Raw genomic sequence first — 12,606 nt, 5'->3', positions numbered from 1 at the left:
CCCGCAGCTCCCCTCTCTCTTTCACTGTGTCCTCCCCCTCTCCCTCCACCCCTCCCTCTCTCTCTCTCTCTCTCTCTCTCTCTCTCTCTGCTGAGGACTTTGCAACCCGTTCATTCCCTCTAGACTTATTTTTTCAGTGTTACTATTTTAATGCCTCTTTCCTCTTTAGAACATATTTTTCACTCTCTCTTTCACTTGTTCCACTTTCTCCCTCCAGAGTGAACTGGATAACAATGCCAATTAAGTCTGCTTATTTGGGAAATATCAATCAATCCAGAATGATGGATTTGGCATCTGAAGTCTGTCCTGCACTTTTGCTTTGCAGACTCCCCGCTGTGAACAGCTCTGGGTCCCATTATAAGAAGGAGACCCTTCAAAGACCATCTCAAATAAGACCCTAACACTCAATTCAACAAACAAAGCTCTCCACAGGATCAGCAGACACCCATCTCATGACGCACCTGATTGCAAACACACCAGAGCAGACCCCCAAGTGCCATCCAAACCAATCAGTCTTTGACTAAAGTAACTTAAAATACAGTGGTAAGTGTGTGTCAGTGACAAAGCATTATAGATCTGTATTTGGTTCATATCTCACAAACAGGAGACTTTTATATTAAGCTAGTCACAATAAACAATATAATGGCCATCCAAATTATTTGGACTGAATAAGAGCCCAGAGCACCAGATTCGGTCAAACTCCCATTCAGTGGGTCCAACACCTTCAGTTGGATCACATGCATGAAGGGCAGGATTTTAACAGCTGGCCTTTCATTTTAATGGTTTAATGATTCTCAATTTGCCCCAGTCCACTAAATGTTTTCTGCTCATAAGGTGGCAGTGTGGAGTAGGGGTCAGGGCTCTGGCAGTGGAGGGTTGTGGGTTCAATCCCAGGTGGGGGACACTGCTTTCTTACCCTTGAGCAAGGTACTAGACTGCCCCAGTAACTGGCCAGCTGTATAAATGGGTACACATGTAAAAATAATGTGATATGTTGTAACAATTGTACGTCACCCTGGATAAAGGTGTCTGCTAAGCAATCAGGTAATAATAATAATAATAAGGGTGGGCTTATTTTGCATGCTTCAAAAATTAAGCAATTAAAAACTGTTGGAATTAAAAACAAATTCAAGAAGAAAAGTTACAAGAGATATTAAGAAGTTCCCTTCCACGTCAGCGGAGTATTGGAATGTTTCAATGTATTTTTAGATCGAGACTATGGGGAACAAATGTTCAAAATGTGTCTGCTTTTACTTCTGAAAAGTGCTCTACTCCTCCGATTCCTTCCAGCAATAAAGCATAGCATATCGTTTGGTTCATTGTAAGTATTTTAGCATCACATAGTGGGCGCTGGAGTACACACAACACAACCCCAGCAAAGTGCATCACAGCGACAGATTTTCGGCACAGGAATTTCGACGTGTGCCCCAGCGTGGTCAAATCAAATGATGTACAGCAAGGTAAAGGTCACACAACATTAAAACTTCTAGTTTGCAGCTGGTGTGTGGAAGCAGCCCTCGAGAGACGAGTGCGTCGGGGTGTAATCAGCACAGTTTGGCAGAGAGGTCGCAGGATGGATGCCAGCGGACAACATGGTGCCCGAATCCGTCCCGGCCTGCCAGCGGGCGTCACAATCACCCGAGCCTGAACCAGACAGCATTCATTCAACCAGAATGCGTGTAGATGTGATTAAATATATACCAGAAGAAATGCTGTTTTAATGTTGCAAAGAGAGACCTACTTGTACACTTTTACTCAACTTATTCAAAAACTCATACAAACATCTGTTCTTGCATAAAACACTTCTGATGCAATTTTTTTCTAGATTGTCTTCAATGACTATGCAGGCAGTTGCTGCTTTTAAACAAACCCATCTATCAAACCTGAATCAGTACTACGGTATCAATTTTAGTGTCAGTAAATGATCCCCCCTCACAGCAGAAGGAGCCCATCTCTGCAGCGTTTCCTGTAAAACGAGGCAGCCGGGGCTTAATCCAGCGCCTCGGAGTCAATCCCGCTGAACGGCTGTGACAAGACTTCCATCAAGATGTAAGGAAGCACAATTTGCATGAAAATATCTGCACTCAAAGGAGCCCCTGTGTGTTTATTAGAGGGACAAGCTTTACCTCTTTGACTGTGGCTCATTGGAGGGGATTTACCTCCAGAACGGGCCTTTCGCTCTCATTAGGACCTCAAAGGGAGATTTCTAAAGCAAATTGGCGACCCAAAGAAAGCCTTCTCTCCACCAGTCGGGCTTCAAGGAGAGGCAGGGGCTGGGAGGTGAATGGGATGCCTTGTATGGGATCTAACTACCAGGAAGTGATTATAAAGCTGCTGCGCTGGGTAAATAAGTGAGAGAAAGCTTGCCGGGCAGCTGCTGACTCAGAAGTCGTGCGATCCTCGGCAAACACAAAAGTGCTGCTGCGTTCACTTTCTCATCCCCCTCCATCACACGTGCGCATTCCCCAAAGTGAACGCAGGGAACGTCATCCATCTTCAGTGCTGCGCTGCGATTTCTCAGTCACCCTTACTTCAAATAAAACTTAAGAGAACCTCGGCCTCCACATCTTGTGTGTTTATCTTTCCACCCCGGTCCTGAAACATGAGACGGCTGGCACTTAATTGCCCGAATAAATCTGTTCATAGTCTTTAAAGGCAAGCCGCACTTCAGAGCTTCAAACTGCCGCGTAAAGCAAATACTACAATCTCAAAACCACAAAGAGCGTGATGCATATTGTAATGGCCCGATTCGGTTTTTGAATTGGCTTATCTTTCCCCATTAAATAAGTAGTTGAAATCGATAAACAGATTTTTGTAGAGAGTTGGATACCAGTTAAAGTTTACACACTGCAGTGCCTAAGAGAGAAAGTACTACAACAATTAAACACACGGAAAAGTCTGGAAGAAAATATCACATTTTCAATATTTTAAAGACATGTTCTGTGCAAATACAGTTCAAAGGCTTCATATATCAATAAAGCAAAACAAACGAGGGTCCAGATAAAGACAATGGTCTGAAAAATAAATAACCCCCAAGCTCTCCTAAATAGGAACGAGACACAGAAACCAGACTGCGTGTGGGACTCCAGAAATAAAAGTCAAGACACAAGATGGGATTTAAAAACAAAAATAAAGAACGACGGTTGTTTTTTATTTAACACACACTTGCATGGCAGCTCTCAGTCAGTTAAGACTCAAACCCACACTCTGGGGAGAGAGGGTGACAGCCGTTATATCCGCAGAGTTAATTCTGTTCGGCACGAGTGGCAGGATCTTTTTCTCCAGTATCTGTCATCTTCACACGTTTCTCTGGAAATAAAATCGGTGTTCAGTTTGTAGTCCTGAATGCTGAGGTGCTTTTAATGTCACCGTTTAAAACCAAGGAAGAAACACAAATACGAAACGCACACAATCCACACACAATGTAAAAAACAAGAACCAAATATTGTTCTGAGGCAATCTGTGAGGGGGAGCTTCTGGGCTGATCCGGATTCATCTCAGCTCCTCCACTTGTGGGAGCCGCACGACCATGGCCCTTCTCTGCCCTTCAGATGGGGGTGCGGACCACCGGGACCCCCACCAGCATGTTGTTCTTGGGCGAGCAGCTCTGGGGCTCCATGGACATCACCCTGACGGAGTAGCCGTGACTCTCTGCAGCCCAGGACCGGTCCAGGTCCACCAGACCCATGCACTGCTTACCTGCCAGGCGGGGACAAAATAAAACCTGTTTCAGGTCACTTCTACTCTCTGGTCCACACATCTGTCGTTCAAAAGTCTGTACGGGCCGATATGTTGCGACGCTCCTTTAGATCTAAACTGCTTGATTCAAAGATAATATTAGATAATATTCAGTTTTGGGCCGACACCTGGCAGATGAAATTCAATGTGGACAAGTGCAAGGTATTACATGCAGTTAACAAAAATGTCCACTGTAACGGGCAGTGATGTTCAGACTGTACAATGCACTAGTTAGAGCTCATCTGGATACTGTGGACAGTTCTGGACTCCACACTTCAAGAAAGATATCGCTGCTCTAGAGGCAGTTCAGAGGAGAGCAATTTGGGAACATTCAAAAACAGACTGGATAGGATCCTTGATCACTTAGTTATTAATGGACACCAAACGAGCACGATGGGGTGAATGGGCTCCTCTCGATTGGACACTGTCTTATGTTCTTATGTCTATTCCTCTTTTTTTTTCTTTTCTTTTTTTTAAATACAACAGCAATTCTGGTTACAAATCTCATTTCAAGCGCCATCGGGTTTCTTTCAGAGACGGACGCCGCACATCGGAACGGAGCTTCGGTGAGAGATGGGCGAGACTCGACCCAAAACGCAATTAAGAAAGTAATGGAAGACAAACATCGGGCTATTAAACCGCAGAGACAGGCCAGACAGCGGTGCGGTGATTGTGCATAACATTAATGCCACCGCTCTGAAGGAAAAGCACCCACGGGACTCTCGGAGCAACCAGCGAAAGCGTGGCGGGAGCTCAAAGGATTTCCTCGCGCCAAGACTGTGCAGGGGTTGCGTTGGGGAGTATTTACTGAACACGGATGTCCGCCTGCCAAGATGCTGAGAAACTATCACGTTGACTGATCGGTCCGCACTTCAAATCTTTCTCTTCTACGGTATACAATTTACTCACACAAGCTGCCTGTTGTCGTGTCCACCCCCTCACGAAGAGTCCAGAGAGAGAGATGATCGGTTGTGTTTTGACAACCATCCCACAATTCCCTTGTGAACAATTAACACCCACCCACAGACACACATATAAATAAATAAGAAATGTCCCCCTTGAACTCGTCTACAGGCTGATGCAGGATTTCTGCAGTGGTGTTGTCTTGTATTGCAGAACCTGTGCAGTATTGCTAACGAGATAATCCCGAAGAATTGTGTTTTGGATTTTTGTTTGGATCACATTCAAGGAAAATTTGAATACTAGATTGATAGATTTATAAGATCCCAGAAATATGAACTAAAGGCACACAGTTTCATATAGTCTGTTAGTTTGTGGAAGAAAAATAATTGCACTCATTCTCCAAAGTAGAATATGTAAACAAACCAGCAGCAAAACTAATCACAATTTCTGACAGGCTTTGTGTTTGCAGTACAAACAAGCTCTTCACTTCCTGGAGGAAATTATAATCAAATGTTTGTGGAAACTGTTTAAGAAACAGTAGTTTACAATCGAGAGGAGCCCATTCACCCCATCGTGCTCGTTTGGTGTCCATTAATAACTAAGTGATCAAGGATCCTATCTAGTCTGTTTTTGAATGTTCCCAAATTGTCTCTTCAGACACATCGCTGAGGAGTTTGTTCAGATTGTGACGCCTCTCTGTGTGAAGAAGTGTCTCCTGTTTTCTGTCTTGAATGCCTTGAAGCCCAATTTCCATTTGTGTCCCCGGGTGCGTGTGTCCCTGCTGATCTGGAAAAGCTCCTCTGGTTTGATGTGGTCGATGCCTTTCATGATTTTGAAGACTTGGATCAAGTCCCCACGCAGTCTCCTCTGTTCCAGGGTGAAAAGGTTCAGGTCCTCAGTCTCTCAGTAGGACGTTCCCTTCAGACCTGGAATAAGTCTGGTTGCTCTCCTCTGAACTGCCTCTAGAGCAGCGATATCTTTCTTGAAGTGTGGAGCCCAGAACTGTCCACAGTATCCAGATGAGCTCTAACTAGTGCATTGTACAGTCTTAACAGTCTTTCATCGTTACTTGCCAACAATCAGGGCGAATTCAGAGACGAAACTGAACTGAAGCATGCAGAGCTGTTCCAAGTGAATTATAATGTAAATTCATCTCAACGGTCTCTGGCAATCCTACACTTAACACAGAAAGATCCCAACATGATTTAGTTTTTTTTTTTTTTTTTTAACTAATCTGGATTTCGGGGAGTTGTTTTTAATTTAGTTAAGTCACCCCAGCTCTGTGTTTAATTGACAAGCGCTTTTAAGGACAGCCTCTGTGAAATATCTGAGCTCTGCTGACGTTCACCTGCATCGGTCGTGCATTTCTGAAGAGGCCGAGCAGCATCTGCGTTCAATCAACGCTTTACAGAGTCGATGGAAAGGCAACACTCACCGATCAGGCGTCGGTCAGGGGGCAGCTGCCCGGCGGTCTGGTCTGCAAACCGGCACAACAGCATGTGCTCCTAGGGGAGGTGCAGACAGAGGACACTCTCACAACACTGAACACCGAGGGAAGCGTACAACGAGCGTGACTCGGGCCAAAGGAGGCGAGCACAGCGGTGTGATATATTTCTATTTCACAGGGATCGCGTCCGGAGGCAACACACACATCCAGTTGTGATCTAGAGACACTTGTTCATGAAGCAGCCCTTTCTGAGCTAAAGGGGACTTTAAAACGTGGCAAAGTTAATGTTTTACATCAATGTTTGTCAGCCTAGAGTACAAGAGCAGAAAGAAGGGGTGGAAGAGAAATGCTGCGCGTTTTATTTATCTACAGCAACATTGAGACCAATGCTTGGCTTTTATAACACAATCTGCCTTGGGCATTTCACACATCAGTGTCTTCTATTGGATTAACCCCCAGTGATGAGCATCACAGACAACCGCTTGGATTCATGGTGATATTTGTTGTGTGTTGTTGGAGGTGGCTTTTAGACTGAAGCGCCTGGGTTGTGGTGCAAGAATTCAGTCTAAGTGTAGCCATTTCATTCCCATTCTTTACACAGAATAGTTTAGGACCTACCTTGTATGACACAGCATCCACGAACCGTTTGCTACAAGCAGAAGAGATTGACAACGTTAGTCTTGACACTTTCAATTCAGAGTGACACACACAGAGAAAAAGGTGAGGGGAAGTTCAGATGTGTTCACAGCTAGCGCAACTCCTAGAGGACCAGAACGAAACGGGTCAGCAATGGCCGCAACACTCACACCTGCTCTTCCTCTCTCACTAGCCGTGACAAAGCGTGTGAACGTCTTGCATTCTCCTCTGTGTCAGGATGATGGCCGTTGTCGCACATTCAGCACTCAGAGTAAACGCAATCGATCACACTCAGGGTGAAAAACACACAAGGATAGCCAACAGGTATTGAGCGTAAACACATTTGAGACAACCGAGAAATGAAAATGGCTTTTTAACCAGTGTTGTGTTACAATGGGCCTGTGTGACTAAAATATAACTAAAGCCCTGCTATTTATACACAGACAGCACTTCCAAGATAAAAAATGCTTTCAAATACTCTAATTGCATTAAATTGATACTTCCACACACTCTGACGAACTGAACTGAACGTGTTCACCCGAAATGGCTGAGCACAGGAGTTAATTAGATCAAAAGACACACAGACACTGCCACAGGAACCCAGAGACTGAGTTTTAATTAGAGTATTTTACCGCACAGAGAAACTGAATGGGATTCCCCGAAGGGATGCCGATTGGACTTGAAATCCCAGGAAAACCACAATCAGGTGTGTGCTGCAGTCAAAGGACTCATCTAATCTTTTAAGACGACTCCAAACCCCAGCGGTGTGTTTGCCTCGGGGACACGGGAAGATAAAACAGACTCCCCACTAACCTGGGAGAAGCACGATGGCAGGAGTTGGCCACATCCCTTGGAACTCATAAAAATTTAAGGATTTAAACTCTGGGCAAACAGAAGTTAATTGGCAATAGATCTGGATTAATGCTACTATTGAAATGTGATATTTATGAGAGTAATTGGAAGGGAAAAACGAGTTTGTGTGTCTGGTCTATGTGAGCTGATTTCGTCCACAACACCCACATGCTGTAAAGCTGTGAGAAGGTTTGTGTGTCTCTTCACTCACTCTGGGGGCGTCGCTGCTCGCCGGTCTTACCTCCGAGGGAAGCTGAACCTGAAGGTGTTCTGGATGAAGCCGTAGCAGCAGGGGCTGACGACGAAGGCGGCCCGGGCTCTGACACACAGCTCCATCACCATGTCCGTGGCCACGCCACATGCGTGAAGAGCGACCTGGTGGCACAGGAACACGGCCCCTTAGTGACGGGTTACGATCACGTGACCCGACCCAGCGGTTCTGAGGGACCTGAGGTTTCACTCTGGACGTGTTTCAATAACAAGCACTGGGACGTGCATCAATAAACTTAGTTCATTGCAAATCATGTTTTATTTTTTAAGTAAAATGTTGCAATTATTCTAAATACACACTTTTTTATTAGAACATAAGAAAATAAGAAAGTGTCCAAACGAGAGGAGGCCATTTGCCCCATCGTGCTCGTTTGGTGTCCATTAATAACTAAGTGATCAAGGATCCTATCCAGTCTGTTTCTGAATGTTCCCAAATTGTCTCTTCAGCCACATCGCTGGGGAGTTTGTTCAGATTGTGACGCCTCTCTGTGTGAAGAAGTGTCTCCTGTTTTCTGTCTTGAATGCCTTGAAGCCCAATTTCCATTTGTGTCCCTGGGTGCGTGTGTCCCTGCTGATCTGGAAAAGCTCCTCACATTTTTGGAGCAAAGGTTAGTAAAAGTAAAAATATTTCCCAGATTTAATATTTATAATAAGTAAGTGTATATAATGAATGGAGAGGATTGTTATTTATCGGGGACTCCTCAAACACTGTGAATTCACATGGGTTTTTTTGTTTTGCAATATAGTTTGACACGAAAGCAAACAAAAGACCGTTTCTAGTGGCTTCAGTGGCGACAATCTGGTGGAAGTCGGACAACAAAAGAGGAGAAACCTTCACAGAAAACGGCCCAGATTTCTGTTCCTGAGAGCCTAATCTTCTGAGTCAGCTGCTCACCTCTCGAGGCTGAACGGTGGCATGTCGAGAGGGTCGGCCCTGCCAGCAGCCCCCGGGAATAAAGCGCTCTTAAGATCAACAACGGAACATTTTTGAGCGCGCGGTCCAGCTCTCTATGGGAATGGCACACTGTATGCTTTCATGCCGTCACCGTAGGAGAGACGAATACCTGGTTCTGCTTGTAATCCTGTCAGGGAAATCACTCACAGCGGTCACGCCTGCTGGCATTGTGCGAGTCTTGAAGGATTATGTGTGTGTGTGTGTGTGTCTTTTTAATAATATAGAATTCCTAGCAGGTTTTAATTAAATGTATTTTAACGTACAAGGTCCACAATTCTCGCTGTTGTTTCTCTTCAGATCAAAAAGGCCATTATATTTAGAAGTTGTAACTAAGCCAGTAAAATAACTTCTCAAATAAATACAAACACACACAGACACATTTAAACACACACGTTTCCCACGTAACTGGGAAAACATGCCGAAAGGAGCACCTGAAACCACAGGCAGGGATAGTGTGGGTGGGGGGGTAAATGAATATCCGTGGTGTTGATGAACGTACCAAAATGAAACGCGTAAGTCTCCGTGGGTCTCAGATGGCGGCGCAGTTTCACGTTATATTCGATGAACACTAATCAAGAGTGGGAGAGACGGAGGACCCCCAATCCTGACGGAATATCATAAATTACTCCTCGACGCCCCCGTTTGAACCACGCACTTTTAAACGCCAGGCCGGTTAACATCACGACAAACCCCATCAATTACAAGAGAGTCAATCAATCACCTGTGATTCCGGTTCTTTGAAGTCCCACATGGCAAAACACATTAAAGCTCAAGTAATTTGCTTGTGGTAAACGACACAGAAATGCTAATAAGTCGCTCTTCCCTCAGTTCAGTCTGCGAAACCTAATATAAACCAAAGTCTGGGACCACAGGCGGTGCTAGATATAATTTGACAGAACCTGGCACTGTTCCCAAATGAAGTAAACACAAACACACTGAGGTCTGAAGCTCCGAGGACACACAGAAGGTGGACTGACTTGTGTGTAGAAACCAGAGACGGAGAGATGTTTCGGAGAATGCTCAACACCCCTCGAAGCAAAAAAAAACAGAGAAAAACCTCCCTCTGAAGCTGAACTGATGAGGCGTGTGCGGTTTCTACACAAACAGACGGTAATCCAGGGAAAGCCGACACACATCTGTAGACTGATAAAGATTTTCAACCGTGTTCCTCACTTCTTTTCGACCTCAGTGACCTCACAGACCGGTGTTAGGGAGCGTTGTGGATTACCAAAACACACATGCCGTCTACAGAAACAGGGCATGGAAAAAATAAACAGCTGCCTTATACATAACCATATAAGGAGGTCTGTGCTAAAGAAATGAAAGCACAACAGTGACTTTTGCTAAATATGGCCTCACGGGTCACTTTGGAAATGTCACTTTCTCATTTTCTCTGTTCTTAATGAAAATGTCCAACATTTGTTTGTGTAGAAAATGACTTCAGTTTCACAGCCTGGCCAAAGTAATCACAACTCGCCTTGATTACGTTCATTTATAAATCCACGTTATGAGGTATAAGGTTATAAGGTATGAAAACTATTTTCTTCTGCTTCACAATCGTCCTACTACAACCCAGGCCTGTGTATTGGTTACACACCACTGTTGTGTATTAGTGAGAATGATACTTTTATCATAATGTATTGTATACTGTAAATACACCTTCAATCCTCAGTTAGAACATGGAATTATAGGATATATGACTCCTGATCATTCGGTAAAGCAATCCTCAGACTCCTGGTCATTTGTAACGCAATCCTACAACTTCTGATCATTCGTAACGCAATCCTACAACTTCTGATCATTCGTAACGCAATCTCACGACTTCTGATCATTCGTAACACAATCCTACGACTTCTGATCATTTGTAACGCAATCTCACGACTTCTGATCATTCGTAACACAATCCTACGACTTCTGATCATTTGTAACGCAATCCCACGACTTCTGATCATTTGTAAAACAATCCCATGACTTCTGATTATTCGTAACGCAATCCTACGACTTCTGATCATTCGTAACGCAATCTCACGACTTCTGATCATTCGTAACGCAATCCCACGACTTCTGATCATTCGTAACGCAATCCTACGACTTCTGATCATTCGTAACGCAATCCTACGACTTCTGATCATTCGTAGCGCAATCCCACGACTTCTGATCATTCGTAACGCAATCCCACGACTTCTGATCATTCGTAGCGCAATCCCACGACTTCTGATCATTCGTAACGCAATCCCACGACTTCTGATCATTCGTAATGCAATCCTATTTGGTAACGCAATCCTGTAACTCTTGGTCATTCGGTAACACGATCACAAATCAAAAACTTCCCTCTTATCAGGTGAGGTACATGACAGCATCATGTAACACAGACTAACAGTTATAATCCTGGTAATGATTACAATCGTTCTGATTAAAGCTTCTATGAATCTAAATTAGCCATAGAATTAATCGACATGTATCACAAGCCAATAAATATATCCACAGATAGAGAAGGGGAGATATAAACACGTTTCAAAGCCAGATTGAAAATATCTGCACTAAGATGGCTGAGACTGTGAAGAACCGCTGTGGCTCTAATGAAGTAAAGATGGGCCCTGTAAGGCAGGCCGTGTGGGGAATTTTGTTTTGTAAAGCTTAATAAGCTCCTTAAGACTTAAAAGGACAGTTTGTTCTGGAAAACAAAGGCTCAACCGCTCTTTATTGTTCCTCCTCCTTTTCATTTCATTTCGAGAGAGAGAAGCAACAATCCAGAGATACGACCGCAGGAACATCTGATCAGGATGTTTGTTTTTGTCTTTCCCTCGTGTGTGTAGATGAGGGATTGAAAGCAAGGTGCATTGTGGGTTTTTGCCAGAAAGACACCTTTTCCAGTGTTTTCTCCTCCAGCCTTTATATGCATCGCACCGACCTCTTTGATGTCTCGTTTGTTTGCTGTCCCGAAGACACGCGAATCTAGATTACCTTTGTGATAACAGAAAACAATCCCTAATCACGGGTAGTGCGCCGCAGACACCTTTGAACGCCTGGGGGTTCGGTGTCTGGGGATTCGGGTTAAGGCGGTAGCTGGACCAGCCGAAGATTACCAGATCATCCAGGTTAATCCTCGACTCTGGAAATCATCCCTGTGTGCGCACTGTACTGCCGCCCCCAGGGAAAAGCCTGCCGTGAAGCCACTTAGAATCCCAACGTGGCAATTCCCTCTTTACACTAAAGTCCAGAGGATCTGAAGACCTCAGAAGGCAAAGAACGAGGCGACTCAACCTGCCTGCTTGATCTGCACTCCTGTGTTTATTTTTCAGTTTAGTGCGACTATTTTTATCACATTGTGCACATTCACTGAGTTTCATGTGTCTTCACTTATTCAAAGACAATATGTTCCCCAGAACACTAGCCACAAACGCAGAGCCTAATCCCCGAAGGTCCTTTAAAACGCAGCAAAAGAGATGGGCGGATGCAAAACCTTTTATCCGTGAAGTCTTTTTAGAGTCGGCGAACGTTAACGGCTCCTAAGCACCGCACGGGGAGATGGAAAGTGCCTTTCAAATGAACTTCTTCACTGCACATTATCGGGGAGGATGAGAGACACAGACGATCTCCCCCACAACGCTCTCACAACTTTAGTTCGGCAGTTCAGTGTGGGTCTCGTCGTACGGCGGGCCTCAGAAGAATGGGTGGGACGAGGGGTCGAGGGGCACACGTGTGCGTTTTCGTGCCACGGTACTGAAAGTCGAACCGTGTGCTAGTTTCCCCTGCGCTCGTCAGGGTCGACGCACATCTGCGTTTGTGTCGGTGTGTGTTTGTC

The 12,606-nt window shown here is 44.7% G+C and overlaps 1 protein-coding gene across 1 annotated transcript in view; it reads right to left on the bottom strand.

The window, feature by feature from the left end:
- Positions 1–3,111: 3,111 nt before the first annotated feature.
- Positions 3,112–12,606, bottom strand: part of gstcd (glutathione S-transferase, C-terminal domain containing) — a 33,815-nt gene continuing 24,320 nt past the window's right edge. Inside the window, exons 9-12 of the mRNA XM_066720656.1 lie at positions 7,818–7,951; positions 6,707–6,737; positions 6,077–6,146; positions 3,112–3,699 (exon numbers count right to left, since the gene is read on the bottom strand). Coding sequence (XP_066576753.1) covers positions 3,548–3,699; positions 6,077–6,146; positions 6,707–6,737; positions 7,818–7,951 — 387 coding nt within the window. The 3' untranslated portion in view covers positions 3,112–3,547. The remainder of the gene's footprint in view (positions 3,700–6,076; positions 6,147–6,706; positions 6,738–7,817; positions 7,952–12,606) is intronic.

This window comes from Amia ocellicauda, chromosome 13 (assembly GCF_036373705.1).
Source record: "Amia ocellicauda isolate fAmiCal2 chromosome 13, fAmiCal2.hap1, whole genome shotgun sequence".
In the NCBI taxonomy this organism is placed as follows: domain Eukaryota; kingdom Metazoa; phylum Chordata; class Actinopteri; order Amiiformes; family Amiidae; genus Amia; species Amia ocellicauda.
The sequence above is the reverse complement of the archived record's forward strand: the minus strand, read 5'-3'. Positions and strand labels throughout refer to the sequence as shown.